This window comes from Sturnira hondurensis, unplaced genomic scaffold (assembly GCF_014824575.4).
Source record: "Sturnira hondurensis isolate 20B ecotype Veracruz unplaced genomic scaffold, ASM1482457v3 Scaffold0004136, whole genome shotgun sequence".
Taxonomy (NCBI): Eukaryota; Metazoa; Chordata; class Mammalia; order Chiroptera; family Phyllostomidae; genus Sturnira; species Sturnira hondurensis.
This window is the reverse complement of record NW_028076767.1, coordinates 42,690,625-42,716,469: the sequence shown is the minus strand read 5'-3', so window position 1 is coordinate 42,716,469 and position 25,845 is coordinate 42,690,625. Positions and strand designations below refer to the sequence as shown.

Here is a 25,845-nt window from a genome sequence, read left to right as displayed (position 1 = left end):
TTGCAACATCTGTCATCACTGGGTCTGTTATCTATTAACTTTTTTTCTGGTTATGAGCTACATTTTCCTGTTTTTTTTTTTTTTTTGCATGTGTAGTAATTTCTGATTATGTGCTTGACATGGGGATACAATGATGTTGAGAATCTGGATTTGTTTCTTGAAAGAATGTCAGCTTCTATTCCATAGGTAGTAACTTACTGGCTAATTTGCTTGCTTTTAATTGAGGCTTATTTTTATGTCTTTTTATTGATAGGATAGGTCTAGGTCTGGGGCTGACGTGGCCTTTTTGGAGTCTCGGTTGACTGTCCAGGGCGATTGGTGAGGTCTGTCTACTCTGGTTGTCACAAATGCTATCTACTGTGTGACCTCTAGAATTTCAGTTCAGCTTACCCTCCCCTGGAACCATTGTCTGCCAGCCTCTCTGGAGTATTGGACTGCACACTTGCAGCCAATGACTCAAGAAGACCCCGTGGTAGAATCTGTCTCTGTGAACGGTTCCTTCTCTCTGATTCACTTCACTGCAAATTCCAATCATCTCAGCATCCCTGAAGTCTTGTCTCTGCCACTCTAGCCCAGTAAGATTGCCAGGCTCTGCTTGGGTTCTCCATGCCCACCTGTATTCTGGAAAGTATCTCTAGACAAAATATCAAGTTTATTATGTGGATCACCTCTGTGTTTCCCTTCCTTCTGGGATCATAATCCTGTGTTTCCTGTTATCCAATTCTGAAAGCAGTCGCTTCATGTATTTTGTTCAATTTTTAAATGGTTTTCTGCAGGAGGGTTAGTTTGGTACCAATTACTCCATATTAACAGAAGTAGAATTTTTTTATCTTTTATCTTGAAGCAATAGATTTTTAAAATAAGTAGAAATTCCTTTTATTAAAAAAACATAAATTGCCATCCTACATAGTGCTTAAGTGACCAATCTGGAGCATTAAATATAGAGATAAGTTCACTAGTGAGCTGAAGATACCTGTAGGGCTTTCTTGGACACGTGGCTACTGTGTGTGGTCAGTCACAGGCTGAGGAGCTGTTGGAAGAAATTCTAGTTAAAAGCCCTTGGTTCTAGGTCAAAATAATGCTGACTTTGACATGCTGAGTTTTTTTATTCTCCCCCTCTTTGCCGGAGCCCTGGAATTCTTCTGGCATTTAGTTCTTCTGTGTGAGATCTGGTTTGTCAAGGGGACTGAATGCTCAAGCTTCCATCTCATCCCAACCTCTAAAGACCTGTCTTCACCCAGTGTGTCTGCATGCCAGTATTTCTATTTCTATCTGTTACTCGCCAATCAGGATAAAATCCAGGCTTATCTCCCACCCCCACTTAAATATATTGATATCTGTTAGAAACCCTGTGGGGCAGGAGACTAGTTACCGCAGGAATAGCTTGCTTATCTCCACACAGGGATAGTAAACCCCCGTGTGCTGTGTTATCTATTCTGGTTTAGAGCCATTTTCAGTTTGGGCCGAGTTCAGTGGATTTCTTTGAGTGTATCTCTTGCAAAAATTGTGCTTGCCCTTCCTCATTTTGGGGATATTGCTTTATTGCAGAAGCCACTGCCTTGTTTCCATGTTATCATATGATTTTTACCTTCAGAAAAGACTTAATACATAATAAGATAAAAGGTTGAAAATTGGCGTTCTAGGTAACATACCTCTTCTACAGATGACCTGGGGTTTAGGTAGACGATACTCAATATTTGCATTCACTTTGCCGTGGGGAGGGCCACCCCCTCATCAGTTAGCTGAAAGAGCTGAAGAACCCTGAAAAGAAAAAAATTAAAACAAAGCAGAAAAACAGTGATTTCAGTGGTTTATAAAAAATAAGACCCCAAGTAGTACTTAATGAATGAATAGATGAATGACAGTACCTCCAGGAAGACAATATTTATATGTATGAAATGTGAAATAATAAAGTAATGAAATTAGATGCCAAAAAATGTTACCAGTTGGATTTCAGAGATGAGAGAGAATGTTATCAGGAAAAGCTCCCTGAGGGCAGTGAACCCTGGTCATAAGCGAAGGAGTCAGTGTGAGAAAGTAAATTCATGTCTGTGCTGGTTTTCTATTGCTGTGTAACAAATTACCACAAACTGAGTGGCTGCAAACAGCACACATTTATTATCTTGCCTTTCCAAGGGGTGGGACCCTGTGCTGGTCTGAATCCTCTGCTCAGGGTCATAAAGGCCAAAATTAAGGAGCTGACTTGGCTGTGCTCCCTTCTGGAGCTCAGGGACCTGTTTCTTCCAAGCTCACAGGACTGTCGGGAGAATTCAGTTTCTTGCAGTTGTAGTTCTGATGTCCTGTTTTCTTGCTGGCTGCCAGCCAGGGGACTCACACATTCTTTGCTACGTAGCCTTCTTGCCATGTGGCAGTTTCCTTCTTCAAGGCCAGCAGTAGAATCTCCCACCTCCTCTGCCCTCTTTTAAAGGATTCACCTGATTAGGTCAGGCTCACCCAGAGGGGGGACCTCCCTTTTGACTAACTTAAAGTTGACTGATTAGGGAACTTCAATTTTAAAAAAAATGTTTGAATACTCTGTTCAGTTACAGTTTACAGTCAACACTACTTTGTATTAGTTTCAAGTGTATAGTATAGCATAGTGGTTGGAAATCATGTGCTTTCCAAAGTGATTCCCGCTGGTGTTCCCAGTACCCACCTGACACCGTAGTTATTACAACGTTATTGACTGTATTTCCGAAGCTGTACAGGGATCTTAATTACATCTGCAAAGTCCCTTTACCTTTTTCCTATACCTAGCACAATCATGGGGGTGATATCGCCCCACTTTTTCTATGTTCTACTGACTAAGAATGGAGTACAGCTCCTGCCCACACCCAAGGGCGTTATACAAAGGGCGGGTCACCTTTGACTCCTGCCTACCACGTATTTCTTTTGTAAATGGTTCTGTTTTTTGTTGTCTGAACATGTTTTAAAAGTAAAGTATTTTTTAAAGAGTGGTTTAAAAAATGGGCCTTGGGTGTCAGGTGCCAGGCTAAGGAAAATAACTTCTCTGAGGTTGGGGCTTTTACTTACTTTAACTGAGGGGACCGGCTATCCACAGTAATTAAGGGAATGGAAAGGGATGGGTTGTAATTAGAGAAACCCCCTCCCCACTCTGACACAATGCCAGAGCTTTCTGGCCGGCCTCGTGGTGGCTGGCCTTTATTCTCTCCCATTTGCCTCTACTTGCAGTCAAGGTGATCTTTCCAAAATGCACATCCAGTCATGTTGCTGCCCTGCTAAAAATACCTCCACTGACTATTAGATGGAACCCCAGTGCTCTGGCCTCCTGGGATGAGACTGCTATGCCGTTTGGCTTCATGTCCCAACACTGGCTTCAGGTGCCCTTTATTCACACTCAGCCGAGACAGTGACAGTAAGGTTAAAAGGAGGGGACAGATTGGAAAGAGGGAGCAAGTAGAATTACCTGCTTAGGACAGGGAGGATGAGCCTTCCTTGTGCATGTAAATAAGGAGCACAGGTGCAGTGGCAGGTGTGGGGAAGAGGATGCTTCATTTTGAGGTCACTGTAGCAAATCACACCCCAAGGCGTGCGTGGCTTGCCCTCCACTGGGTCCTGTGGGATCTGGAAAGGACGTGCTAGGCATGACTTCTGCAGAGACCAGAACGGATGTGGCATGCAGAGACTGCGGGTTCTCAGGACAAGAAGGGCAGCAGAGGGTCCTCACCAGCGGCAGTTACAGAGGTGGTACAGCTGAGATGTCATTACGAGCTGAATGGAATTTCCCCCACTGTCTGAAGTAGCCAATAAAAGCAATGACAGATAACATTGCTTTTCATTGTTTCTGTGGTTTAAAGGTTTAAATGGTGGAAGACATTGTTAGGGCCTGATTTGGTGTGGCCAGAGCAAATATCGGAAAGAGAGGTTTCAAACTTTTCCTGGTTATCTCAAATTAACTTCGTCTTTCCAAGTGTCTTTTGTCACTTGGCCTCCCATATCCGGTTATGAATCCTGAAGCTTTTTGTGCCTGTTTTTGACTGTCTGGAAGTATACACATTTCTTCCTATTGCTTTCTGTTTTTGCCAGAGACCAGCTTCTTCTGGAGAGTGTTGGGCCAAAAATGTTTTTAAGCCGCCCTGGTCTGCTTTCCTAAAATGGGACGCTGTCTGAGGAGAATAAACAAAATAGGACACTGCTTTCCTTGATGGAAGATGGATTCCCATCTCCATTTATCTCCCTCCCCATGTGATTAAGTAGTGTCTGTCTTATCAATGTCCAGTCAGTTTCCAGCTGATGTGGTCCTTGTGATTCCTCCCATGGTGCTTTCAGAGCTGCCATTGCTTTGGGCTGCAGGTGAGTGCCAGCATTGCTGTGGCTGCTTGCTGTGGCTGGTGTGGCTCCCTGCAGGTGCCAGCACTGCTCTCCAGAAGGGGGCCCCTGGCACGGCTCCTTGCTGAGCAGCACCTCTGCCAGCCGCTGTGGCCGTCACTGCCTGTGGAGAGCCTTCCCTCTGGGCACGCAGAGGCTTCTGTTGAAAGTGGTCTGCACCGCTTTCTGTACTTCTTTGTTAACTGCTGACGTTCTGGTCCTGAACTTAGAGAATGTAGCTGGGAGTTTATAAAGCCCCTCCAACCTGCCCATAGGTAGGAAGAGGCTGATAAACTACAACACACATACGGAGGTGCTGTACCTTCCCCTGGTAGAGCCTGCACACCTCTCAGCTCTTGCAGGCACTTGGTTGTGCCGTAGACCAGGCACTCGTGCAGCAGGATTTCCCTTCTTCCTTCCTTGGAGGCGTAACTCAAGCCCTTTCTGTACAGGTCATTGGGTGGCTGGCCAAGACGGTGGGCATGTTCTTTGAGTGTAGCATACTTGGGTCTGAAAGTGTGATGGTGCAGGTGAAGAGCCTCCAAGTCAACTCAGGAAAGCTGTGTGTTAGTTGTTCCCACGACTGACAGGTCATCTGTTTGTCTTCCAAAATGCTCATCTGTCGTGGTGGGATCTGTCTTCCTCTGACAGTGCCCCAAGTCTCTTGGGACTAGGGCATGTGTAGCCCTGACCTCTGTGTTAGTCTAGGTGATGCTGTGGATGGATGCCCCGTTCCCTCCAAATCTCAGTAGCTTCGCACAGTGGAGGTTTATTTGTCACTTACACAAAGTCTCTGTCTTGTGTTTATAGCTTCTGAAATGTCGGGGTAGGACTGTCTATACCTGGGCTAGCCAGGTTCTGGGCCCTTTGAGGGCAGGATTTTAAAAAGTGTCCAGGCTGGTTGCAGTTGAAGCAAAGACGATTATGGTTATGGGTTTGCTGACCGGGTGCAAAGTTTTGCAGCGCGGCTCCGATAGCAAGCCCAAGAGCATGGGCGGAGCCAATGCCCGAGCAAAGGCGGACATAGTCGCAGAGGCCCCCCTGGTGGTACGGCCGAATAGCATCTTGGCAGGCGGGGTTGGCATTTTCAAAAGCGAGATGCCTGACGAAGGCGCTTTTGCTTTCGCTGGTGCCAAAGAGCCGCTCTGCTAGTTCCTGCAAGCGGCTGATAAAGTCGCTGTACGGCTCGTCTGGGCCATGTCTAACTTTAGCAAGGGAAGTAGTAGCCACGCCTTTCTGGGGGAGGCGCTTCCAGGCTTTAAGGCCAGTGGACTGAATCTGTGTTAATAGCCCGGGGGGAAATTGAGCCTGTTTTTCGTTATGTTGGTAGGGGCTAGTGCCGAGAAACTTTTTTATAGTCCAGTGTTTAGAGGAGGATTTACCCATGTTGTGCTCAACAAATTGTTTAGAGGTTTCTTCATATTCACTCTTCCAGAGTATAAAATCACCTCCGCTAAGGGCGGCTCTAGCTAGGAAGAACCAATCATTAGGCGTGAGCCAGCGTTCACTGAGGTTCTCAATCAAGGCAATAGTGAAAGGGGCAGTGGGGCCATAATTAGCTACTGCTGCTTTGACCTTTTCTAGGGTTTTTAGGCTAAGTTTTTTGTACGTGTGAGAATATGAGGCAGAGGCTCCTTCATCTCTAGTATTGCCTTCTGCCTCTTCCTCATCAGAGGCTGAGTTGTCTGAGTCTTCTTCATTATCACTGTTGGGTAGAGGGACGGCAGAGCTATCTATGGCTCCGGGTCTGCTGGGTCGATTTTGGGACCTGGTAACTGGGAAAGCTAAAAGTTCAGCAGGAGGGGAGACTGTCAGGTCAGTAAACTCTTTTGCTATGGCTTTGATTTCACGTATGAGAATTAGGGCCTCCTAAATGGAGGTTTTTTGGAGGGGAAGATTTCGGTGGGTGGCCGGCAGCTCAGGTCTATTTAAATCAGGGGGTAAAATGGCCGCCGCATGGGGCGCGGTAGGAGGGGGTAGATTGGCGGGGGCATATGGCGGCGGTCGAAATGGCGGAAGCACAGCCGCCACGAGGGGGTGCCAATCAGGATTGTTATAGCAGGCCGCCTTGTCCTCTAGGTTGGCCTGATCCACTGGGTCTAGTTGATCGTCAAGTCCTGAGTTGGCGGGGCTTTTGAACTCACTAAGGGCAGGGTATATTGGGGCAGGTTTTGGACCTGTGTCAATATCGATGGATACTGAGGGACAGATTGAAGGGGCCCGCGAGGGCGGGAGCAATGGAGGCTCTTTATTTGTATCTGGGAGAGACGGGACAGAGGGGGCTCTGGAGGGGTGGCAGGAATGGTTGGTAAGGATTTTCTGGCCCTCTTTGCATAAGCGTTGGATGTCTGGGGCGTGACACTGATTAGTGAGGACATCTTTTATGAGGTTATAATAATTGAAGGCGGTAATAGGGACGGTCTGGGGGCCAAAAACACGGTAGTAATCGTTAAGGCAATCCCCGACCCAATTCCATATTCGAGAGTCAATCGTGCCTTCTTGGGGGAACCATGGACACGTTTTAAAAATGAAAGCAAAAAATGAATGTAAATCTTTCTTACGAACCCGAATTCTACGCACCTTGAGGGATTCTTTTAATTGGCTAATAAATATATCATTCTGTGAACATGCTTGTCCCATGATTGGGCCTTACCTGGCCAATGCCGCCGTCGGCGGTGGCGGTGGGGTGGGGGGGAGGGGGGGTCGTCACAATCCAGAAGTCGTCTTGGGGTCGGGCAGTCGCGGCGCTTCGAGCGGGTATCGGTTAACGGGGACGGCAGTCCGCTCAAGCAGTCTCCGGGGGCCCCACGTTGGGCGCCAGTTGTTCCGTCCCGTGGAACAGTCAACTGGGGTCCCGAGTCTACCTGAAACGGATGAATAGGGATGGGAACAAGAGGGGCGAAGAATGGCAGCAAGACAAAGGATTCTGATCAAGCTGCAAATTTTATTTTGAGCAGGGCTGTTATATAGGGGCAGGGAAAAAGGGGAAGTGGTTCTAATAGGTTGTCCTGTGCATGCTCAGGACAACTCTCACTGCATGCTCCTAGCGACGGTTGGTAGGTGGGCGTGTGATCAGCATCTTGATTGGTAGTTAGTACTTGTGATCCAGGGATGCCCCCAAGGGTGGGGCCACCTGGCTCGGCTGCAATATCCTGTTTGGGTTGCCTCAGCCAAGCTCTCCTGGTGCGATCTTCTTGATAGATTGCATCCGCTGTCTTTAGGCCCCGATACTGAAACACATGTCTTCTGTGTTAGTTACTTGGGGCAGCTAAAACAAGATACCCCAAACTGGGTGGTTCAGAACAATGGAAAGTTATTCTCTCATGGGTCTGGAAGAATCTGAAGTCAGTTGGGCCACGTTCTCCTGAAGCCTCAAGGGGAAGACCCTTCCTGGGCTTGTAGACGCATCGCTTGGGTCTCTGCCTCCACTGTCACACGGCCATCCTCCCAGTGTCTTTGAGTCCAAATTTCCCCTCTCTTATAAGGATGCCAGTCCTTGGATTACGGGCCACCCTGATCCACTGCGATCTCATGTTAACTCAATTCCATCAACAAAGATTATTCCCGAATGAGGTCACACAGAGGTACCAGGTGTTAGGACTTCAACTTATCTTTTGGGAAGGACACAGTTCAACCCATAACACCCACCAAAGTTTGGGGGAGGAAGGGAGAGATGGAAGAGACACCCCCTGGCTCTCAACAGTTTCACCTCAGAAGTGATACAAGCTAGTTTTGTTCACAATATACTGACCAGAGTATGGACCCAACATAATTGCAGTGGAAGCCAGTACATTTAGGGAAGCATGTGGTACTCAGCGTGAATTACTTCTCTCGGTCACATCCTTGTGCAGCTCATTTCCTCTGGTCCCAGGATGCTTTGGGCACATATGAGGCTGGATAGTTTCTATATAATGTGAAATGCCTATCAAGGAATATCATATGATCCTGAAGAACATATTGAAGGAATAGATTTGAAAACAAAGAAGACAGTATATATAATCTGTGAAACTATCCCATTGTTGTTTGGTTCTTTGGTTCATCATAATCCAGAGAGTACAAAATGGTGGGCGACAATTTGGATCCAGTCTGTAGTTATTTTATGTGTGGCTTACATAATGTTTAAGAAATGTGAACAAACATCGATCTTTCTTGAACAATGGGAAGATCTGACAACATCTGGGCCCCATTTCCACAGAAAACCAGGCATAAGGGAAAGGACTGAATGCTCCTCCCTGTAGACAGCCCATCCCCGCCTTTTGCTGTTATGCCTTCCGTTCTCTGGTTTTGCCAGCCCTGCAGCTGACTATCAAGTCTCGTTCATCTTTGTGTTTTCATCATTGTTTTCTTATAGCATAGATTTTTCTTCCTTATATTTGGATCTTTTTACTTATATAATTTACCAGAATGGCCCCTGCAGGCATTTGTGTTTGTGACCTCAATTTTAAGTAAAATCTGCATCTTCTTTTATCTTACTATATATCCCGGTGCTTCCAGGGGCTTAAACACTGCCAAGAAGCATCACCTTGAACTCATTACTCTGCTGCGGATTCCTGCTACAGCATCTGTAAAGGGCAAACTCACTCCTCCAGCATTTCCTTTAACTCACTACTCCCACACTCCCGACACTTCTGACACCAGGTGGGCAGTTCTGAGACACCAGCTAAGTGTCCTACAATTTAACTCAACTCAGTTCAACTTTGACTCTGTCTCCCTGAGGATCACATCTGATCTCACAGGTTAAGGGCTCCGTCCCACAAGAGTACCCCCACCCCCACATCTCAGATGCCTATCACCAGTCCAGGCTGTCACCTGTGCTTCTGGCCAATGGGCGCATGAATCAGAGAGGTTTCCGCCACTTCCTCTTCAGGTTTGATTAATTTGCTAGAATGGCTCACAGAACTCAGGAAAACAGTTTATTTGTTTTTTTATTTTTACTTTTTAAAAACAACAATTTACCATTTTTTTAAAAAAAAATTTATTTATTTATTTATTTTTAGAGGGGAAGGAGAGAGGGAGAGAAACATCAATGTATGGTTGCCTTTTGTGCGTCTCCTGCTGGTAGTTAGCCTGCAAGGAACCGGCCTGCAACCCAGGCATGTGCCCTGACTGGGAATCGAACCTTGATCCTATGGTTCGCAGGCCCACGCTCAATCCACTGAGCTACGCCAGCCAGGGCCACCAATTTTTAATAAAAGGATAAAATCAGGAAAAGCCAGATGGAAGAGGTGCGGAGGGCAAGGCATGAGAAAGAGCATGGGAGTTGCCATGCTCTCTTCGAGGGCGCCGCTCTCCCCCAATTTCCACATGCTCACCTAGCTGGGAGCTGTCCCAACCCAGTAAGTAGTTCAAGGACTTTTATAGAGGCTTTATTACTTAGGCACAGTTGATTAAATCATCGACCTTTGGTGGTTGAACTCAGTCTTCAGCCTCCTCCATAGAGGTTGAGGAGTGGGGCTGGAAGTTCCAACTTTGTGTGTATCAGTAAGCATTGCATACTGATACAAAAATCCTCCGTAGGGTACTCAGGGGATTTCCAAAAGTCACCTCATTGACATAAACTCAGCTGTAGTTGAAAGGTACTCTCAAGGGGAGAGTACCTATGCCTGCCTTGGCCACTCCCTCAAGGGGAGAGTGTGTCGACCCTTGCCTAGACAGGCTTTTATTGTTTTCCTGGGGTCTTACATCAAGGAAGGATTTATTATCTGTTATATAGAATATTATTGTCTACGTTTTAGGTACAATCAAGGAAATGAAAATAACATGCAGAGGGGAATGGCGACACGCTGATTAGCTCTGTCCTTGGAAAATTCACACAGGCTTTGGAAATTACCTTGAAGATAGACAATACATATTTGTTGTTTGAGACCAGGGTGATGGAGTTTTAGCAAGAGTAAGCCATAACAGTTTGTATGAATTTTCAAGGCCTGATTCCTACAGTACAACTTGGTTTGAAGGTCTGGCTTTTGCCCACCACTTCTCATCTGTAGGTTTTCCATACAGAGCTGAGTCACATTTGCCAGACCAAAACAAACTGGTCCTCAACAGGCCCCATTTCACCCTCATGGCTCTGAAGCATTTCAGGAACTGAGGACAAAAGACCAAATATTATAACAAAAGATGCCCCTGTATAGCTCTTATATAGAAAATTACAAGTTTCAGGAGCTAGAAACAGTGGGCAAAGGCCAAATATATATATTCCTTATTATAAATTGCAATATCACAGCATCTTCAGTAAGCATGATTTAAGGTGAACAGTTGACAAAAGCTTGGAAGTACCTGTGATGGGGTAAGTAAAGCAAACATTTGCAATGAAAAACTTGAAATTGGGACAGTTGCATAAACTTCGGTATTACTAGAACAATGCATGTCGACTCCAACAAATCCTTTCTGATACAGCTTTTTGTGCCTTGTCTCCTCTTGTTCCAACAGACCATTGGAACGATCCAGTGAAGATGTGGATATAATTTTCACACGCCTGAAAGAAGTTAAAGCTTTTGAGAAATTTCACCCAAATCTCCTTCATCAGATTTGTTTATGTGGTTATTACGAGAATCTGGAGAAAGGAATAACATGTAAGAAATTCAACTCCAACAGTATACTCTTATGTATGGTGTGTGCTTATTTGTGGTTACCCTGTGGGGATTGATAGCCCTGGGATGTTTGGGCCAAATATTTGCGTTTCCCCTGAAGGTATTAGATTGACAGTTCCCTCTACTCTGTTTACTCGGTTTCATGGGCACCTTTCCTTAGCTCTGTTGTTGACAGCATGTAAGTGGTTTTTCCAGGGCAGCCTGCTTTCCAGATGGAATTGGGAGGACCTACTGATTCATATAATTCAGCTGTATTTTTAGAAATTCAAATAATTATTTTCTCTAGCCTCCAAAATATGTTAGTCAGCAGAATGTTAAATAAAAATAAAAGGTCATTTAACTAATCCTAGTAATAATGTTTTGATTTAACCTTAGTGGCATTCTGTATTCCAGGTGTGAATAAGGGGCATTGAGAGTGAAACAATTTGTAGGGTTAGCTACATTTTAAAAAAGAAGTATTTTCTCATTAAAAGCATAATGCTTTTTTTATGTCTGTTGGAACATTTTATGCTGTGGTAACAGAAAACTCCCATCCAACTGGCTTGAATAATGAATTACTCATACAAGTGGAAAAATCAGTTACTCATATACCAGAAATCTTGAGGTAGGATGACTTCAGGGTGGGCTAGTTAGGTGGCTCAGTGACATTAATAAGGTCCCAGATTCCTCTCATCTTGTTGTTTGTTTTTGCTATGTAGCCTCATATGTTGGCTTTTGTCCTTAAATTTGTCCCAAATGGTTCTAAGACAGTTACAGCACAAGGAAGCATTGCATACTGATACAAAAACATCCTGCTGAAGGGCCGTTTCTTTTTGTGCCTCCTTTTCAGAAGTCCCCCAGCAGACTTCCTGTATTGTTTCATTGGCTAGAATTGTGTCACATGGCCATGTCTAAGCCAATCAGTGCAAAGATAATGGGACTGCCTTGATTAAATTAGACCAATCATTATTATCCCATTGGAGTTAGAAAAACTCTTGCTCTGAGCACTTGGCCTTTAAAGAAGGGTGGAAACTTGATTATAACTATTGTATCTATAATGTTCAGTTAGATAAGAGTAAGGGAGGGCATGATTCTGGATGGGTAATCAACAGGGTCTGTTACAACATCATTGTAGAAAATTTAAAAGACAAAATAAAAATCACCTATGATTCCCAAACCCAGAGGTTACTATAATACTTTGTGTGTGTCCTTCAAGATGTTTTCCATGTGTACACGCACACTTCTACTAACAAAGTCATTCAAATATGCTGTTTTCAAACATTATTATTATTACTATTATTATTATTGATATTGGAAACTTCTTTTTGGGGGGCTCTATTTTCTATTTCTTAAAGCCATTTTCAAAATGAATCCCCTATGACATATCATGTTAATATCATTTGATTGGCAAATGATAATATCTTTGGGGGGCCAGAAAGTTCATGAAAGGCAAAGCCCTAACTCTAAAATAAGTCACTTACGAAGGCGAGGAACAGCAGTTACTGGAGAGGCCGGCTATAAATGCACCCATTCCCCATTAAGGTTATCACTGACCTTGGTAGGACACATCGTCATACTGTGCCTTCCCACAGCAGGCCTCCGTCGGGGAGTCCGGAGCAGCTCCGGGCATTAACTGGGGCCCCGGAGGCCGGCTCCTACAGGTGAGCTCCAGCCTTGCCCGAACTCAGCTGTCCTGCTGGGGTGTTGTGTGATTTCTCATTGAGTCACTAGATCTCTGACTTTAGCCATGAAAAGACTTTAAAAATATCCGATCATTCCATCTGGGTATTTAGCTAGACTATTTAAAATAATTGTTGGGTTTGTGCAAGATTTTTGACCCAGTGTTTCAGAATGACTTTGCCAAGTCCTGGTCTTACCCTAATGTGGGAACTGCGGTTCTACCTAAACATCTAAGTGTTGCTTCTCTGAGAGCACCAAAGGCAAAGCAAAGTCAGGTTCAGAAATGCCTGGTGAGAGTCATTTCCAAAGAGCAGTTAACCCTTAATGCCTAAAGCAGTGAATTTTTTTTTTTTTAAAAAGAACACACAAACAAGAAAATGGACAGTGCTAATACAGTCATTAAAACTGTGAAAGCAGATTTTAGTTTTTTACTCATTCATTATTCAGCTTAAAAGGAGACATTCTATCCTAGAAAACAAGTTGCTTTTAATAAAGGTTTAATAATTTGGGGTAATGGCCTGGTTCTGTTGAGTCCAACAGCCTTGTTAATATGTACCCCATCCAGAGTAGAAATATTCCAAGAATCATAACACATTGAAGTGTAGTGAAGATCAACTACATAGGATGTCACTCAATTCTTCTTAAATTCAAAGGATCATATACTCTTTAGGGTTATTGTCCCTTATTGCTGCTCTGTGAATATGAAAGAGTTATATTTAAATAGAATTTTGCTGGGGCGGGGGGCGGGCAGGGTTGGGAATATAAGACAGAAACCTGTACGTGAACAAGAATTAAATAAAAATTATATTTAAAAAAAATAAAAAAAATAAAGTATAGAAAAGCCTCACGATCAAAACAATAATAATTCAATTTCTATGCTTACAGCACATTTAAAAAATAATCTCAGTTTTGTCAATTATTTTTTAAAAATGGACTATAGCCTGTAATGAGTCATGGAAAATATGGAGAGCTGATGTTTTTCAGCTTTCTGTACAGGTATCTCACTCTTAATATGTCTCCCACAGCTATTGTCAATAAATATTTAACAGGAAATAAAAATAAATAAATAAATAGAATTTTGCTTCACAGAATATTGAATAAATGGGATATATAGCCTTGTTGATAGATGAGGAAAAGAAAAATATGTCATGTTCTTATGGAAAAAAGCAGAGGAAGAGTGGTAAGCTCAGCCAGGTCCAAGTTGCACTTATACTGCCCATGAGACATGGTCAGGGTGTACGGGAAACCCAGCTCATGTTCAGCATAGTCACAATACTGTTTCCTTTCCAGTATTTCGTCAAGGTGATATTGGAACAAACTGGTACGCTGTCCTGGCAGGGTCTTTGGATGTTAAAGTGTCTGAGACCAGTAGCCACCAGGTAAGACCTCTTATTCTTGTTTCTCTTTCAAGCAGGATGTATTGTTGTTTTGAAAGACACATCATCCCTATGTCTTCTAGCCTATCAAAATTACATATTCAAACCCATTTCCTCTCCTCTTTCCCATACTAAGGAGTTCAGGTGTTTGGTGAATTCCTTTATTAAGTTGCTCAAGAAACATACACATTGAATGTCTTCCGGGAGTTGAGTGTGGTGCTGGGTGTTGGAACGTGAAGTGCAGGAGCCTGGTGCCCTCCGGGAGCTGCTGTCTGGTGGGAAACGAAAACAGATCATGTGCAAGGTGCTGAGTTGCTGTCGTGTCAGGAGAAATGTGAGCAAAGCGGGGAGGAGCAGGCAGTCTTCCTGGGTTTCTCTGGGAGCCTTTCTCCATCTGGTTTTCTGACTTTTCTGTGTCCTGGAAGTGACCCCCTGTGGCCTTTCTGGTGCCCAGTGATGCTGGGGAAATGTGGCCAGGGAAGCCCCCTTAAGATCTCGCCCCATTTCCCTACCTCATCTTTTCAAGTGTGGGAGGGTCAGTAATAACCTTTTCCCCCTAACGTGCAGCACTGGCTTCCTTTATCTTCGTTAGTCACCTCTGAGGAGCTTGGCATCCTAAAAGATAAAACTTGTGTTCTTCCCCCCATCCTCACCCCTTGAAATATTTGTGAATACTTAAAACTATACCCAGAGTCCCCTTTCACTTCCATGACAACCCTTACTCCATCACTAGCCCACGGAGCTGACTGTGCAGAACCTTCCCACTTGGGAGCCAAGAACCTTCACTCTCAGAAGAATGGCCCCCACAGGCCACTGTCAAGCTTCAGTACGAAAATGGGCCAAGTTCTCTATACATATACTCACAATTCAAGTTAAAAACAGGGAAAAGAGAACTGACAAATTGTAAAATCAGAAAGAATTATCAAGAAAAATAAAAAAGAAAACAGTTAAAGGGACATATAACGTTGAGCTAAGCACCACGTTTAAGACAGAGCTTCTGAGCCTTTTTCACATGCAGCCCACCTCAAATGTGAGAAATGCCCAGGACGCACTCAGTTTGAGATTTAAGTTTTGTAGGAATGTATGTCCCTATTGGAGCTGTAGGCAGTGACCATCTGAAAAATGTGGGTGTCCCAAAAGACTGCTGGTGAGGTGGGCACTTGGAGTTTGGGATGCAGTTGCCTGTGTCCCACCCACTGTTGTGGGTGGTTAGTGTTGGGCCAGCGCCCAAGTCCTGTTGAACCCAGAGTACGCCTTTCTATGCATTGATGTGCAGAAGTTCCGTTAGAAACTGCCTGCAGCCTGGCCCCTCGGCCGATGGCACTGTCCCTCTCCCCTCTTTCACATGGCCAGAGAAGCCAAGGTGAGAGGCGGGATTTGATTCCTGTAAGCTGCCTCAGTTTCCCCATGGCACTGGGAGGAGCTAGGTAATATCTCTCGGATGTTTGGCATGTGCTCAGCAGTGTTCTAAGCACTTAATAGGTGTTTGTTTACTGTTTTAATCCTCACAATAACCCCAGGAGGTAGGCATTTTGCTATTCTCATGTTATAGACCAGGACACTAAGGCCTTGAGTTGTTAAATAACCTGCCCCATGTAATGTATCTAGATCCTAGGGGAACTAAGACTAAAACCCATGCAGTCTGGTGCCTGCACCTATGCTCTTAGCCATTGCTCTGTACTGTGTGACTCAAAAGGAACATGGGGAAGCCTGCAGTGTGTGCCCCCCACCCCGCCATCTCTCATCCTTTCAGATTATGTGTGCCCCCCACGTCCCTTATCTCTGCACACCTCCAACCTGCAGACTGCTGTCCTGGTGGCTCCCCTCTGGGCCCTTTTGCTCAAGAGCTACTCTCGATGTTTACCTTAACCCAGCCTCACCTGTGCGGGTGTGCAGAGGGGACGGGCCTGCGGAGGACGGATTGCCTTGCTTCTCCAGGTGGTCCTGAGTGAGTGGTGATGGAGAGAGGGGAGGAGCTGAAAGTAGAAAGGTGAGGAAAGGGGAAAGGGAAGGAGATGAAAATTGAAGAGGAGAAAAGTGAGAAGGGAAGGAAAAGAGAGGGAAGAGGGATGAGGAAAGACTGACAATTTTAAAAGGCAAAGCAGATGTACCTAGGGGACGATTAATCACATTAGCTACAATGTGCTGGCGTAGCAGATGTTAAAAGCCAGTGGGAGGTGTTGATGGTGTTAAAATAGTATTTGACCAGGGGGTCTTGGAATAGTGCCCTGGACCAATTATCTCTCACCATGTGCTCCTAGCAAAGAATAGCTGAGTAACATTTTGTTATTAGCTGTGGGTTTTCAAAATCTTCTAACAAACTTTTTTTATAATATTTTATTTATTTATTTTTAGAGAGAGGGGACAGGAAGGAGAAAGAGTGGGAGAGAAACATCAATGTGTGGTTGCCTCTCATGGATCCCCCACTGGGAACCTGGCCTGCAACCCAGGCATATGCCCCGACTGGGAACCGAACCAGCGACCCTTTGCTTCACAGTCCCATGCTCAATCCACTGAGCCACACCAGCCAGGGCTCTAACAAACTTTTAATTGTAGATTTTAGTTGTGGTTTTGACCTCACACCCAATGCCAACAATGTTCCTAAACTGGACTTAACCTTCTCTTAAGACGTCAGGAGTTAGCATTAGCTTTATATCAAAGCTGGTTTCCTGCCTCCTCTGGGGACCGCACCCCAGTGTCCAATCAGGGTTTTCTGGATTGATTTGTACAGTCTTGAAGACATAGGACGATAAAATACCTTGTTCTCTACGTCCTCCAGCCCTCCAGAGAGCGGCCTGAGATAGACAGAAGAGGGCTCAGCCTTCCAGTCAGCTCTGCTGGGCAGGACGTGCTTTTAGCCACTTGGGAGGAAGAAGCTGAGGAAAATGAGCAGGATGGCTGAACCTCCTTCCATGGCAAATTTCTTGAAAGTGAGAGACAAAGAAGCGATTTCTCCCTGAGCTGACCTTGTAATGGGCTCTGGATCTCTGCCCACTAGTGATGTGGCCAAATCAGGATGATGGGTTAGCCAATCAGAGTAGTACCTTATATTAGGGTTCTCCCGAGAAATGGAACCAATAGGAAATAGAAAGAGATTTGTTTTGAGGAATTGGTTTATGTGATTGTGGGGGCTGGTGAACTCACAATTTGAAGAGAAAGCCGACAGGCTGGAGATTCATATGAAAGTTGATGCCACAGTCTTAGGCTAAAAGCTAGAAGTCAGGCAGGATTTCAGCGTTGTGTTCTGGAAGCAGAATTACTTCTTTGGGAAAGAAACCTCAAGGGAAGTCTGTTTGCCCTGAGGCCCACCCACATTATGGAGGGCAACCAGCTTTGCTTAAAGTCTACTGATTATAATTGTTAATTACATCTGAATAAGGAACTGGTTGTGATGGTTGGCATATTAAATTAACCGTCACGTACCCCAGGGGGAGAAAAATGAGGTTGGGTGCGGGGCCGTGGAAGGAGAGGTGAAGGAAGCCCCAGACTCTGTCCCTGGAGACAGCACCACCGTTGCTGAGTGCCTTCCCTGTGCCGCGCTGCGCCAGGGGTTCTGGGCGCATTCACCGACTCCATCTCGGGGTGTTCTTGTCCCATTTTACGATTGGCCTTGACAATAGGGCTCAGCAGCAGTAGGTATAACTTTCCCTGGGCCACACGAATGTGTGTGACCGAATGAAGATTTGAATTCAGGCCTGACATACTCCGTGTTTCATGTTCTTCCTACTGCTCACACAGGAAAAAAGGTGGCAGAGGGCAAGAAAAAAAAAGAGAGACTAAAAATTAAGGAAAGAGGCAAGATGCAGGGCAGGGTTTCTCCCTAGCCCACTTTCTTCATTTTCTCTCCTCAGGTCTCTCCCTGCCCCGAATGCCTGCCTTCTCATCTGAGAGTCAGAAGTTAGAGGGGATGGTGGTGATAAATTCTCAAACTCCTCTCTGAGCCTCAGCCCTTCAGTGGGAAGCTAGTGGAGCCAGACTGGTGAGATAAGAGCAGGAATATCTAGTGGTAAAGGAGCGCCCACTGCAGGCAGCTATGTGCAGAGCACTTTACAAGCGCCCTTCCCCATTTAATGCGACCTTTAGTTTCATTTTACAAGTCAGATGCCAAATAACTTGCCTAAGGTCACACAGCCATTAGGTCTCAGAGCCAGTTCTTTGTAGTCCTAGGGTCTTGACTACATGGGGTGTTCACTTGCCATCCAGAAGGAATAATGAATGTGGGGAGAAGGGGCTTTTCTCATACAGCTCCTCCAACCACCCTCCTGCGCTGCTGATTCCAGCTCAGAGCTCCACACCTGCTCACCTGCAAACCCGCCACCTGGCAGGTGTTTGCTCCACCGGGGAAGTGCTGTTGGGGAAGGCCCACTCCTCGGGCTCAGCTGGACTGCCCCGGGATGTGAGTCTGCCTTCCAGCACCTTTTAGATCAGGAGATACACAATGAAATGAGCGTGTTCCATCACCTCAGAAGGCTTCCAGGTCAGAGTGGGGTAGATAACTGAGGGTGATAGGGGGAGGCTGAGGTACAGGATGTCCAGGAGCAGGCGGAACGGTCGGCATGGGTGTGGTGGGATGTCTGGGAGTCAGGAGAAAGGGAGGGCCCTGGTGTGAACAAGGAGGTGGATGGCGATGACATTAACTGAAATAAGGAACACGGAATGAAGAAGAACCTTCACAGATTCTAGTCACAGATTCTAGTAGACTGTTTTTACATCATATACATATTAGGTATTACTGGTTTAATGGAATTCTTTTCTGAACAAAATTACCTTATTTCTTTTATATAGTTGTAGGGAAATATAACTATATATAACTTTCAAGAATACATAGGGCATAAATATTTTATTTGGCTCATAAATTCATATTTACCTCCCTGCCCGTTTCAAAACAATATTACTTTTTGTCCCTTCCCATCGTTCCCTTATGCTTTTTTTGCTCACTGGGTTAAGAAAACACAGTGTCTCGCTCTCTGTGTGATTGGTTTGTCCTTTTTGAAGTCTGGGCTCCAGATCGAGAGTCACATATTTCTTGTGGATGGTGATCTCCGGGCACAGTAGTAGTAACTCTCATCATTACGGAGCGTTTCACTGGCATCCCTTTGTCTGAGCCATCCTTTTAGGAGAACACAACTAGGTTGTTTTTGCCTGTCATAGGTGAATGAGTTGTTCATACCAGATGGCATGGTGGTGACCCACCGAGCTGGAACTCTCCGTGATTTCTGTACCCAATTGGTGCTCTCTCCTGCCATCCTCAGCAGTGGTCAGCATGTGCGGTCGCTTGCCTAGGGCATCTGCAAAGGCCACTTGCTACCAAGTTCCTTTAGTACCGTGGGTGGTGGTGGTGTGTTCATTCTTCTTTGCCCCCTTAAATCACTGATGCCTAAGATTCTAACAAAGAAAGCCGTTCACTGCACACTTGGGAGAAGTATGAAAAGTACAAACACCCAAGTGAGTGGTAATATAAACTTCAGGCCCTTTCCTGGAAGAAGATGATAGAGAAAAAAAGCTGAGGGCTCACCTGCTAGTTGTGTTTGGGGTCAGCCCACTTGGTCGGTTTAGAAACACCCACCAGCTGGGGAGGCACAACTTGGTGAGCTGACTGCCCCACCCTGCGGGTCTGCCTCCGGCTCTGCACAGTCCCACAGGGGCCAAAACCCTGTGAGTGCTGGTCAGAGCCACCTTCTCTCTCTCTCTCTCTCACATATGGTTGGCCAGCTCTCCGTTCTGCTTCCCTGTCTTCTCTTTGCCTGAGCTCCCCTGCTCCCTAATCTCAGGCTTCAGGTGAGGACTGGAGGGGGGAGATCGAAGGTCTCCAGATGAGGAGAGGGATGGTGGGCCCTCCCTGGGGAGCGGGTGCTGTGTTGCTCTCATTTGTTTTGTTACCACCTGGAAACCATGTTTGTGCTAAGAACTCTGAGATATTATACACAGGCCATTCTGTTCCTATGATTTTGATGCAGTTTTAAAGACTATTGTCCCTGCAAGTATCTTCCTACAAATTATACTGATTCAATTACTCCATAAAATGAAACCTCCTTTGCAAACACTCTTACCCCATGTCCCTGTGTGATTGACAGCGGCGCCTCTCCCAGCCTCCCAGACACTTCTCCTGCCTTGGCCGTTCTTTGTCTTAGCCCATGAACTTGGAATGCCCAGCAAGGGGACCTGCTTACAGCCCATGTCATCATCCGAACAGCCTGGCTCATGTCCTCACATAGATTTGCACTTGGCAGCGCAGAGCCTGTTAAGGGTTGATCTTTCCAGTTTCCGGTGGCACCTGCCTCTCCCCCCGGTCTCTCACCTAAGCCTGAGCAGAACACTACACCTCCAGATGCCCAGAGCTGGACTCCGGCCTTCAAGTCAGTGCAGGCAGACCTGCCTGTTTGGGTGCCTGCTTAACCTGATGGGCTAAAAGTCAGAGATTTACATTCCCACTAGGAGGAATAGTACTATGGGTGAAAACTGTAGATTGGAACAAATTATAGACAATAGGCTTAAAAGCAATAAATAAGCTTATAAACTTCACTGTATTAAGCAAGAATATCCAATTGTGTGTTTCAGAGAGAGAAAAGTTCCTGTTCTCTGCAGATTTTATAGGTGAGGGGCCTTTTCGGCATGGTAAAGATTTAAAATTTAGAAATGCATAAGGTTTTAAATTAATCTTTACACCAAAAAAAAGTGTAATATGGTTCCAGTCATATCAAAGAAGAATTTCCAATGGCTGCTGAGTGAACAGCGGTTCATGCTACAAAACAGAGAATGGGGTGGTGCATTAATTCATTAAAACTTCTGCATCTCTTTCACACTTGCTGATTTAAAGTGTAAATAAATACCTAGTGCAAAGCACAGTGGTTAAATCAGACTTTTGAAGTCCTCTCTCTGGCAGTGACTGTGTGAATTTGGGCCAGTTAGATTACCGATAAATTGGGGACAGTGGCTCCTACCTTAAATGAATTAATGTGTAAAGTACTTAGCGCAAAACTTGGCGCAGGGCAGGGCTTCTGGTTTTGGTTTTGGTTTTTGTCTTAAACTTTCTAGAAAGAAAACTTGATTGTCAGAGTGGGGAATGCTGTTGGTTGCAATGCCTGCAATGCTGTCATTTTATCACAAGAGGGCAGTGCTAGCATAGAAAAAGCCACAAATGTGTTTGTGTTGGCAATGTCAAATTTAAGGATATTGTTCAGCCATTTCCTGGGATCAGAGAATCTGGGCTGCACTTGGCCTTGGTCATCATTTTACACATCTTCACATCTGTCTCTCTGAAATTCTATGGCAATTTTTAGCCCAATTTTGGAAAAGGATCTCTTACTGGTACTCTCCCCAAAGTAAGATGTGCTTTTATTGACCCTTTCTTTGTCTCTACAAAGACATTTTTAAGCATTAGAGTTTTCTTTACAAGGTTTAAAGGACAGACGCATTTCTCCTCTGTGTGGATCTCTCTCTATTTTTCTTTCTGTCTTAACCCTCCTGCTTCTGCCCTTCACGCTCATCCCCCCCCCCCCCCATTATTTTCAAACAGAGACACTCTCATCATCAGGAAACATTTTCTCAACCCGTTTATTGAGCCCATAAATCTTGAAATGTGCCAAACCCACAGTGGGCCTTTGCAATCTCTTACTGCCTGGCCATGCTCAGGCCTGCCGTTTGTTAGGGACTCATCAGGAGTTTGTTTAGCGCCCTGCACAACACATCCACACGCTGTGGCTGGGTTTGTTGCCATTTAATTCTTCGTTCAGGTGGATGCAAGACAGCCCAGTCAGTGCAGGCAGACTGGCTCTGCCGAAATCGGGCTGGCCTCCCTGGGCCAATGATCAGAACGCACATGCCCGTGGGTTCTGACGGGGCCTTCCTGCCGCCAGCCTGCCTGGTCTCGGGGAGCTGTGTCTAACAGTCCGTTTCCAGGGAACTGCTTCAAGAGTGACAAATCTTGTCTTTGCTCTTTGCTGTTCTTTAGGGGGAAAAAACACTTCATTTGACTTAGAATTGTTTTGCCTTTGTGCTTGGCAATAAATCCTATACTAAAACAGCATATGCTGTCTGATGTCTCAACAGATTCAAAGATTAGGTTCCATTAACTTATTATTAAAAGAAATGTGGAGCGTTCAGTACATTTCAGTACTAAATTCATGCTCATGAAATAAAGGCTCCACTAAAGTTCATGGCAGGTATTTCCTGTAGCCCTAAAATAAAGATTGCAAACATGTTGGCTTTGTAAAAATTTGCATTTTAGGGTCTATATACTTGAAGGACCGATTTATTCCTTAATGTTAACCCAACATGTATCCAAAACAATGAATGAACTCTTCTTGAGTAATATGCAAGTGAGGTGGATATGTGTAGCTGCACAGCAAAAGAAACCATTAACAATGTGAAAAAACAATCTATGGAATGGGGGGAAATCTTTACAAAATGCATATCTGATAAGGGGTAAGTATCAAAAATATGTAAAGAACTCATACAACTGAGTAGCAAAAACCAAATAACCCAATTAAAAAATGGGCAAAGGACCTGAGTAGACATTTCTCCAAAGAAATATATGAAAGGCCAGCAGGTGCATGAAAAGATGCTCAGCCGCACTGTTCTTTCGGGAAATCCAAACCCAAAATACAATGCGACATCATCCCACAGGTGGTGGGGTGCCCATTGTCAAAAAGAGGAGATGGCAAAGGAACCCTCCTGCCCTGCTGGCGGGATTGTGAACTGGTGCAGCCACTGTGGAAAACGGTGTGGAGGCGCCTCAAACAATTCAAAATAGGACTACCCTGTGACCCAGCAAACTGCCTTCTGGGACTTCACCCAGCAGCAATGAAAACACTGCATCGAAATGATATCTGTACCCCACATTCAGTGGTAAAGAAGGTGTGATATACACACAGTGGAACACCACTCAGCCATAGGAAGCAAGGGACCCCCGCCGTTCGGAACAGCACGGGTGGACCTTGAAGGCACTGTGCTAAGTGAAATGCAGTGCCAGGGTCCCACTTACATGTGAGACCTCACATGAAAACTTAAAAAAAATACATACTGAAAAGATTGGATACCCCTTGAAGTTATAGGACACTTGAAAACCATCTTGATGTACTTTTCACAGAGAATTCTTATGTCTGTTTTATTGTTAGTTAGTTTAAGTTTCACCAGACTGTGACTTGTGTAAGTTGGATTTTAGTGTATGTTAACAGATATTATTTGCAAGGCACATATTTATTAGCTTGGGTATCAGTGACATATAATCACTGGCTTTCTTAACACCAGTCCCACTTTCATACTGCAGCTACATGTATAATGAAACAAATAAAATGCCTCAGACCAGAATGCCTGCTTTAAAAAAACCCAGCATACCATAGTTCTGACACACAGAGCAGATAAATTACGGGGTGATTAGTAGCAGAGCGAAAGGATTCTTTGACTTACAGCAGGATCCATCAGAGGGGTTTCTTTGAATACAAGCTCCCCCCCCGGAGAGCTGAAGGGTTTTGGAGATCATTCAGACCACTTGGCATCCAAACTGGGGGTCAGAGAAACTTGGAGTCTAAGTGTGGAAAAGCCATAGAGATTCTCTGCTATTTACACAATAGAAAAATACAATTTGCTTTTTAGAAATGTAGATAACCTATATACAGACATAACCATGGCTTAGCCAGAAATGATATTTTATATTATTTATGAAGCACCTGCAATGTGCCAGGAACCATACAGAATGCCTGTGAGTATATTATTTTATTTCTACCAAATTCTGCTAATCTTTTAAGAGAGATTGCTTCCATTTCTGAAATGAGGCTCTGAGGCTCTGGGAGCATTCTACCCAGAGCCATAGCGTTAGGAATGAGCAGAAAACAGTTTTCAATCCAGGTCTGCAAGGCCGTGCCTCTCTGTGAGACCTCCCACTAAGCATGGAGTGTGCTAACTCTGGGTACCACCAGGCATGCGTCCCTTGCCTGATGCTCCCTGCCCTCCATCAGGGCAGCTTTGTCAACATGTTTGTTCATTGATCCAATATCTTATGAATGGAGATAACCAGACCCTGTCTGTCCCACTGTAAAACATAGCATGGCAAAAATTGTTCATGAGTTCAAGTTGGTGCCTTGCTGGGCCAAAGAGAACCTGGAAACCCAGTGGGAAGGAAAAAGGGGGTGCCCATGGTGGAGGTGGGAGCCATCTAGAGGCACATTCAGGCTGTGCTGGGTAGGAGCTGGGCAGGAAGTTGGAGCAACATAGCCCCCAGGGTTTGCATGGCCAAGGACAACGGCAGGTCTAATAAGCGGTAACATGGTGGGGCAGAGCTTAATATTGAGCAGAGGGTCGGGAAGCAGACCCACTGATGGCCACGGGCAGCCAGGTGGGCTGACAGAAAGCCCTGGTGACAGGAAGGTGCCAGAGAGGCACCGGGGCCCGTGGGGGTGGGTCAGAACAAGATGGTCAGCCACATGAGAGGAATTAGGATGCGAGGCAGGTTGTCAAGGCAGAGACGCATGAGGAGAGAAACTGTTTCTCCAACTGAGGTAGGAACTGTGTTACTAGCTCTGGGGCACAGGATCAGCGTAGGAAAAGCAGACATGCTGATGCATCCTTAGTGCTTGGCTTATGGTTGCTTGCATTTCTCCTAGTGACTAAGAGGATTGGTGTCCCATCCTGGAATGGACTGGTCCTCTTGGTAAGGGCCAAGTGGACCCCAGTAGTGGAACTGAAGGGTCAGAGGAGGTGCAGTGCCAAATGTTTTATATTTTCCTGGTGATTTGTAGTTATTTAAGTATTCAGTAAATCTGTTAAATGGCCGACTGAAAAGGAACCTGCGCCCCGGCCTGGTGGCTCAGTTGGTTGGAGTATCATCCTGTACACCAAAAAGGTTGCAGGTTCAGTCCCTGGTCAGGCCACATGCCCAGGATGTGGGTGCAACCTCCAGCTGGGGCACCTGTGGGAGGGAGGCAACCAATCGAGGTTTCTGATTGGTTGACGTGTCACATTTCTCTTTCTCTCTCTCTCTCCCTTCCTCTCTCTAAAATCAGTAAACATATCCTAGGGTGAGGATTGAAAAAAAGAAGAAAAAAAAGAACCTATAAAGATTAAATTAACACTTTAATAGATTTTCCTATTGAGCCTTGGCGAGAGGTACTTAAATTTCATGACAATTTAAGAATTATATGGGAAGGGAAAATGGCGGCGGAGTAGGACGGAGCGACTGCAGTGCTCCTACACCTGGGAGAAAATCCTGGCAGATTTACAGAAGAACAGTGCAATCAATTCCCCAACCAACAATTCCCCAGCATTTATGAAAATAAGAGACCAGAGATAGTGACGAACCAGACAGCTAGAGGTCGTTGGGGTCTCAGGGACGTGAGTAAGGACGGAGGTGGCCAGACCGGCGGCAGCCATTAGCTGGTGCGTAAAGACCTCGGAGCCGCGGCTGCCGCAGCGGTTGGAGCCCAGAGGCTTCTTTCTGCCTGTGCCCAGTGACAGGAGCGTCTGCCACGGAGAACTCATCGGGAGCCCGGCAACCCTGAGAAAAGTCAAGGGCGGCGGCGGCGGCGGTGGCGGTGGCGGCGGGACGGCAGCCATTGGCCGGTGCATAAAGACCTTGGAGCCTTGGCTGCCGCAGCAGTCGGGGCCCAGAGGCTTCCGCCTGCGCCCAGCGATGGGGGCGTCTGACACAGAGGACTCATTGGGACCCGGGCACCTGTGAGTAAAGACAAAAGCGGCAGCAGCAGGGCCGGCTGCCCTCGGGAGCCAGGCACCCCAGAGTAAGGTCAAAAGCAGCAGCGGCGGGACCAGCAACCATTGGCCGGCGTGTAAAGACCTCAGAGCTGCTGCTGCCGCAGCTTCCAGGGCCCAGAGGCTTCTGTCTACGGCCAGCGTCGGGGCGTCTGCCACAGAGGACTCAGCAGGAGCCCAGCAACTGT

General features: G+C 45.7%; 1 protein-coding gene across 2 annotated transcripts in view; it reads left to right on the top strand.

Moving 5' to 3' along the window:
* Nucleotides 1-25,845, top strand: part of RAPGEF4 (Rap guanine nucleotide exchange factor 4) — a 287,261-nt gene that overhangs the window by 28,484 nt on the left and 232,932 nt on the right. For both annotated transcript variants that reach the window (XM_037044442.1, XM_037044441.1), the window contains exons 2-3: nucleotides 10,759-10,901; nucleotides 13,869-13,957. In XM_037044442.1, coding sequence (XP_036900337.1) covers nucleotides 10,759-10,901; nucleotides 13,869-13,957 — 232 coding nt within the window. The remainder of the gene's footprint in view (nucleotides 1-10,758; nucleotides 10,902-13,868; nucleotides 13,958-25,845) is intronic.